Source organism: Jaculus jaculus, chromosome X (assembly GCF_020740685.1).
Source record: "Jaculus jaculus isolate mJacJac1 chromosome X, mJacJac1.mat.Y.cur, whole genome shotgun sequence".
NCBI lineage: Eukaryota > Metazoa > Chordata > Mammalia > Rodentia > Dipodidae > Jaculus > Jaculus jaculus.
In genome coordinates this window covers 39,486,382-39,493,970 of record NC_059125.1, presented here as the reverse complement: position 1 = coordinate 39,493,970, position 7,589 = coordinate 39,486,382, and the positions used below count along the sequence as shown (strand labels likewise).

The window sequence follows — 7,589 nt, the reverse complement described above, 5'->3', positions numbered from 1 at the left end:
CAAGGAGGGGCCATTGGGGAGGGGGTAGGTCAAGGATGAGCCTAATAATGGTACCAAACTGCCTGTATTTTCTGAATAGAAAACTAATTTTTAAAAGTGTGGTATATTTTGTGAACTGTATCTCTCACATATTAACATCTCCAACAAGGTAGAAAGTCATAGGTTTTTGGGGAGTCATGTTTGTGAACTGGACAACTAAGAATAAATAGAACTCTGCCTACATAAGAAAGGGAGGGAAAGGCTGGCGAGATTGCTTACTGGTTATGGTGTTTGTCTGTGAAGCCAAAGGACCCAGATTTAATTCCCCATGACCCATGTCAGCCAGATGCACCGGATGGCACATGCATCAGGAGTTCATTTATAGCGGTTGAAAGCCCTGATGCACCCTTTCTCTCTCCCTCTCTCTCTCTCTCTCTCTCTCTCTCTCTCTCTCTCTCTCTCTCTCTCTCTGTGTGTGTGTGTGTGTGTGTGTGTGTGTGTGTGTGTGTGTCTAATCTGTCTCTTTCTCTCTATTAAATAAATATATAAATAAATAAATATTTAAATAAAGATAGGGAGGAAAACTAGCCTCGGTCATGATTTAAGTGACTTGGATCTTTAGCAGTCAAAACTATGCTTCTGATTTTCATGCTTGGAAGAATAGTTTCAACAGAACAGGTCTGCAGGAAGGAGCCTTGGATCAAAAACATATGGGGACTTACTTCTGATAATAAAATGTGAGGGGATTCCTACAATTTCATTGAAAAAAAGGATCAGAGCCAAGTGTGGGGGTGCACACTTTAATCTCAGCAGTTGGGAGGCAGAGGTAGGAGGATTACCCTGAGTTCAAGGACACCCTGAAACTACATAGTGAATTCCAGGTTAGCCTGGACTAGAGCAAAACTATATATCAATAAAAAAGAAAAGATAAAAAAGATCAATGACATTGTATCATATTTTGACTTGGTTTTGCTGGTTATCAGTGTTTTATTATGCATTATGTAATTTAATCTTGGTATCATTTTTGTGAGATATTAATGTCCCCTTTTAAATGTAAGAAAGCTCAAAATAAATGAAGGTATAGTGCAAACATGATTCTGATGACTATGTGTTTAATATCCACCAGAGTGTGACTCTAATATTGGCTTTCTTCTTTCCAAAGAAAGAGATGGAAAAGAAAGACAGGAGTTTTCAGCATGTACACAAGGCAGGAAACTAACTCATTTGTAAGGCTTTATATGGACTGTGTCAGTTTTCTCAATACTGTGACAAAAATATCGGAGAGAACTATTTAAAACAGGAATCGGGCATTTGTTCATGTTTTCAGAATGTTAAGTCAGTGGATGCTAGTTCCCATGTGGCCTGAAGAACACAGTGCTGGGAGCATGAAGTACAAACAACTTCACCCTCTTGGCAGATAGTAAGTGGCCAGGGCAATATATACAGTCCTCAAGGACATGCCCTCAGTGACCTGCTTCCTTCAAGTGGGGTTTTCCTCCTGCTTTGCTCACTTCCAACAATATCATCATATTATGGATCTGTCCAGAGATTAGAGACCTAGTGATTTATTTCTTCCTGAAAATATTTTCACAGACACACACAGAAGTGTGTTTTACTAATCTCCTATGTGATTCTCAATACAACCAAATTGACAACCAAGATTAACACAGGCATTTTCCTTTTCAAAGATGATTGTGTAAATGTATAGAAAATGGAAATAGATTAAATGAACCTGACATGCTGCAATACAGATAATATTTTACAGGGGAAGTTTTTTCTAAGCTTATTATTTCTATATTATAAGCTCAATATGCAATTAATAGTTTATGAACAAGGTATAAAAATGATCATTTTATTTTCATTTATTTGGAGAGTACTATATCTGATACAATTTCTCTGCTACATGAGTTCTTGCTAGGGTTGTTCTTAGGTTTGAAATTTTGTTTTGACTTTTTCTCTCCTTCTCCAGTCTCTTTTATGCCTTAGGAACAATGCCAAAAATACTCCAGAACTATTCTTGTTTTATTCATTCCCTCCAGGATTGAAAAATATATGGCTATTTCTTAATTCTAAGTTTTTTGCAAACCTCAAGTGTAATATGAGAATACTCTTGGACCATAACCTTCTTTGAAACAAATATATTCCGTATTTAGATATTGGATATGTGTTCATAATTTAACCTAAACAGTGAAAGGAAGCCACAGGCTTCCTTATGGAATTTAAATATCTGTAATTCAGCAAGAGAAAAGTTCACTTTAAAGGTAGCTGCAAAATAAATTATTTTACTCTCACATGCAACTACATTCAATGCAAAGGCCTTTTCTCTGGGATTCCAATCCTGATGGAATACGATATGCTTTCCTATTTGATAGGAAATAAGTGAAAATTTTGAATTGTAAAAGGCCCTGAGGCAAATGATACTTAGACAAATACAATGCTAAACATGGAATCACAAATGTGAAAAAGATCTTATGAGAATATAAAGTTCTGCTCTAATCAGGCATCAGGGACTTTATCTTATATTCTGTATGTTTCCATTTGATAAGAATATATATATATATATATATATATATATATATATATATATATATATATATTCAACCTTTGTACACATTCACATGTATACAATGCTGACACTAAAATGCTAAAATGTCTGCAATCATAATACTCCAATACTTAAGAATCTTATTATATTTCATAGAACTTTCTAGATGCAGTGATGGCATCAAAAAGTGCTCCCAGTACCAGAATGGGGCTATCACCCACAATGAGCTTTTGATCAGAGAAACCTACAAGGTTTTCTAAAAGAATGACAGATTTCTGTGAGAGTACTTGATGACCCACCAAAGGTTAGTGGTAAGACCCTATTGCTAAAGATACCATATGTAGCTGACATGTAAAATGGAATGGCATGGCTGGAAGCCAGGAGAGAGTCAGTCCCCAGACAGTCAGCGCGTCTAGTGCCAGAAGGTGCTACATGGGCGACGGGGGGAAATGACCAATATCTGTCCAAGCAACTCATGGTCCAATCTACTTAGCAGCATATAACCTGGTGTGATGCCCACACAAGTGCAATAGTGGCACACAGCCATGGTGGGGAACCAACTGCTCTTGATTTGGCTAACTGATCCCCTCAGTGGTACAAGACCCATAGCTGGAGCTGGGAAACAAGTCAGAACCACATCCAAACATAAGACCACTCTCCAATATCAAGCTACCATAGGCTACAAGAGGGCCTACACCTATTAAACTATCTATAAAAAAAAAGTAAGGGCTATCTCATTTGTCCTGGTGCTAACTTACTCTCCCTTGGAGAATCTGCTTCTCTTTTTCAGATAGATGCAGATCCTAAGGAGGGAGCCAACCCATCATACCTCAAAAGGGCCCTGACTGAAACTAAGGAAAATTGGCAAAACAAGCAAGGGTGCTGTTTTCCTGATGAACCAGATACCAGCACAAGGGGGAAGGAGACCAACACAGAGAAAAATCAACGCCTACCAAATCAGAGAGCCAGAGCCCCAGAGGCCCCCAACACTTCATCACTGAAGCAGACCAAAAATGAACCCAACATGGCTCAGGGAAACTTTGTGGAAGAAGGGGCATAAAGAATGTCAGAGCCACATGTGGGGTCATGATATACAGAGACATTTATCCTACCAATAACTGTGGGCTAACTCCACAATTCATGACCCATTTACATCAACAAGGAGGGGCCAATGGGGAGGAGGATAGGTCACAGATGAGCCCAATAATGGTACCAAACTGCCTGTACTTGCAGAATAGAAAACTAATAAAAAAGAAAGAAAGAAAGAAAGAAAGAAAGAAAGAAAGAAAGAAAGAAAGAAAGAAAGAAAGAAAGAAAGAAAGATAGAGAGGCAAACACAGAAAGAGTGAGTGTGGGCGGGCCAGGGCCTCCTGCCACTGAATATGAACTCCAAATGTGCCACTTTGTGTATCTGGTTTTACACGGGTACTGGGGAATCTAACCGAGCTCAGACTTTGTAATCAAGTTCCTCTAACTGCTTAGTCATCTGTGGGTAGTTTGAATGTTCCCCCAACAGACTCAGGGTAATTTTTTATTAAAAAGCTTGTCTTGCACCACCTGGCTGGAGGAGGTGTCTGTGGGGGCAGATCTGATTTCTAGCCTAAGGTATGCAAAGTGAGCTCTGGGGCTCTGTTCTGCTGGAGTGTGCTTGCTTTTGGTGGTTCTGGTGGTGGTTTTTCTCTCCCTATGTGGATCTGTGAAGGAAGGCTAGCCTCTTTCACCATTATAGAACTTCCCCTGGATTCATAGGCTTCAAATAAATACCTTCCTCCCCAAAACTATATCTACCTTATGTTCATCCTAATAGCATGGAGCTGACTACAACACCATTTCTCCAGCCCTGCTTCTTTTTTCAAACTGAACTAAAATACCTGACAAGTGTCATGTGATCTGAAGGTACAGCCACACAAACTTCCCTCTTCTAATGTTAGCAGGTGTGCTCATTTCTCAGGGGACAGGGACTGGCACTGATCTCAGTGATCTCTTCAAAGGTGGTGGTTTGATTCAGGTGTTCCCCATAAACCTAGGTGTTCTGAATGCTAGGTTCCCAGCTAATGGAGATTTGGGAATTAATGCCTCTTGGAGGCAGTGTATTGTTGGGGGCAGGTTTATGGGTGGTATAGCCAGTTTCCCCTTGCCAGTGTTTGGCACACTTTCCCGTTGCTATGATCCACCTTATGTTGATCAGGGGTGATGTCCACCATCTGCTCATACCATTGTTTTCCCCTGCCATCGTGGAGCTTCCCCTCAAGCCTTTAAGCCAAAATAAACCCCTTTTTCCCACAAAAAAGTGAAAATTCTGTTGGGCAAAATAGACATTTGAAGGTGTGAGATTTTTCCATGATTAAAAAAATGAAATAAGCTGAGTATGTTGGGACATACTTGTAATCTCAGCACTTGGGAGGTAGAATGAATATGGAATTCAAAGCCATCCTTGGCTACATAGTGAGTTTAAACCCAGCCTAAGACACAAGCCTCTGTCTCCAAAAGTACACATCCAACTTCCATATACATCAAGGGAGTTTTGAAGCACAAATGAACATTTAAAGAGATTTCACTTTGAGAACTTTCAATGTTCTTATTGAACCTTAGAATTGCGATTTCAAAAACTGGGACAAGGAACAAAGAATCCTTTGTAATACTGCAAGAAAAAAAAATAATCTTATCAGAAACTAGGCTGAGAGAGTATACACCCTATGATTCCACCCACTGTTCTATTGGAAACTCTTATCCTTACCCATTAGATGCCCACCACCCTCCAATCCTGCCCCTCTATTTGCAACTTCTGGGATTATCTATAACTATTTTCTGCTTTTGGAAGCAGCTAACACCAGGCTTCTTGGTAAGCTGCATCTTGTTCATTAGCCATGAACGCCCAGAGCTGTCAAAATTATTCTACACAGGTGGCGGCCACTGTGGACCGCCTGATTGGCTTGCATCTACAGGCCACAGATACCTACCTCTCTCTAGGGTATTATTTCGAAGGCAACATGTCTTTGGAGGGTGTGGACCACTTCTTCCGAGACCTGGCTGAGGAGAAGCGTCAGGGTGCCTTTCTTCTCTTGATGAAATATAATAACAGAAACCACCAGCTCTTCCCTAATGGACAGATGCTGCCCTCATACGAGTGGCATAGCAGCTTGGATGCCATGAAAACTGCCCTGGCTTTGGAGAAGAAGTTGAACCAAATGTTTTTGGATCTGCATACACTGAGTTTTGCCAATGCAGATTTTAATATCTGCTGTTTCCTGGAGATCCACTTCTTAAAGAAGGAGCAGAAAGTCATCAAGAAGATAGAAGAGTACCTGACTTACCTTCATGGGCAAGCCAGTGAAGAGGACAATCTAAGTAAGTATCTCTCTGAAAAGCTCACCTTCAACTGAGCCTAGGAGCTCCTGAGAACCAGTGGCCTTGGAAAAGCTCTGCTGTGTTCCTCCGATATCAGCTTTTTACCATCCAAGAAGCATCAGCACAAGGCATGTAAGAAATGTAAACAAAAAGTTTCATTTTTCAGAGAAAAAAAGCTAGACTTAAAAGTGAGTACATGTGGTAGAAGCTAGTATTCGGATTTTTGTCTGCTTACTTTTGTAGATATTCTAAGTAGCATGTTCTTGGCTTTTCTGAGTCTCTTGTGTAGTTGGAGAATCTGTTGATCTTTAATTTATCTTTCCAAAAAGGTGAAATAATCAAAGTAATGCCATCTTGTCCTGGTCTGGCCCTGACTCCATTTTGTGAATGAATGTGCACTTTACATCCACTAACCCAACCCCCCTCCCCACCCCCAGACAGCCTCTTCTGCATTGGCAGCACAGTCAGGGCTTTCCATGACCCTGACCATGGCCCAGAAAACCAAGATAACTCCAGGATGCATAACCAAAATAACTGCAGATGTATGATCAAATAACTATTGTTCCAAGGTTACTCTAACCTTCATTAGGCATTGATGTCCTTTTCCTTTAAAAATGCTATATCCCTGAGCTTCTTCATTGAGACTTCTTGGGGGGGTGAGCCCCTCTTTGTCAGTGGCTTAATAAAAAGGACTCTAAATCAGCTTGAAGAAGTATGGTGGTCTGTAATTTTCTTGCATGGACTATCATATTCATAGTCCCCAGTGTGATTTCTCCATGCCTATGGGACTCAGCCTCTCTCCGACTTCCCTATTCAGTGGAGAGGTTGTAGGGGAGGGGGCCCCTGAAGATATTCCATTTCCCCCATGCCTTCCACTGAATCCAGAGAGGTCTGGAATGACTGCTGTATTCCCAGACACCCAAATGGATCTAGTTATCCTTACTCTCCCAGGAGATAATTCTGTACACTGCTTTTAGTTTAAAGAAGGGCAGGCCATGGGAGGAGCCTTCCTATGAGATAGGAAGGATAGGCCTCATGCAGAGCCTTCTTTAGGCTAAGGGGAAAGCCCCCTCCCCCAGGGAACCTTCTTAACGGGGGTGGAGGAAAAGCCTGATGAGGAGCCTTCCCTCATCCTCTAGTATTACATTGGGATTCCAGTAGCAGAGGACCTGGATTTCTGATTCTGCCTTTCATGAGAGACATCAGTTAAGTTCTGTTTGAGTGCATGACCAGCTAAATTACTATATGAGTGATTAGATGGATCTTTTAGATCTAAGACCATGTACCTGCTCTCATGGAATGATTGTGTTTTCATGAGTTTGAGTGTGTGCATGGGCAGTGCAATTTTCCAGTTTGCTGGTCACAAACTGGGCCAGAATTGTAAACTCCATGACTCAAGCTGGGATTCCAGTGACAGTTATGGGATCTGACTGGGTCCTTCATTGGCTGTAGTGACCTCATATGGCTAAGGGGTTGCTATGAAGCAGTAAATCCTCTCCCACTTTGGGGCCACAATCCACTAGATGATGCAAATACTTCCCAGGACAGTGGCTGTCCTGGGTTTTCTATCCTATGTATATTGTCTTATCTTTTTGTTATCTGTCTCAAAGACAGGAGAGCTGTATACAAACCAAGATCCCTTTGGTTTAACAGTGATGGGAAGCCAACCCAGGGCACTTGCCTCTTCCCACGAGAAAATTTACTCTGCACTTGTTGC

At 41.1% G+C, this 7,589-nt stretch overlaps 1 protein-coding gene across 1 annotated transcript; it reads left to right on the top strand.

Annotated features, from left to right (window-relative positions):
- The first annotated feature begins 5,391 nt into the window (after positions 1-5,391).
- LOC101599885 (ferritin light chain-like) lies at positions 5,392-5,907 on the top strand. The gene has a single exon (XM_045139851.1). The coding sequence runs from the start codon at positions 5,392-5,394 to the stop codon at positions 5,905-5,907; it is 516 nt and encodes a 171-aa protein (XP_044995786.1).
- Positions 5,908-7,589: the final 1,682 nt, after the last annotated feature.

Excerpts from the sequence above, each read along its gene's own strand:
- LOC101599885 (XM_045139851.1), top strand. The coding sequence starts at position 5,392 with ATGAACGCCCAGAGCTGTCAAAATTATTCTACACAGGTGGCGGCCACT.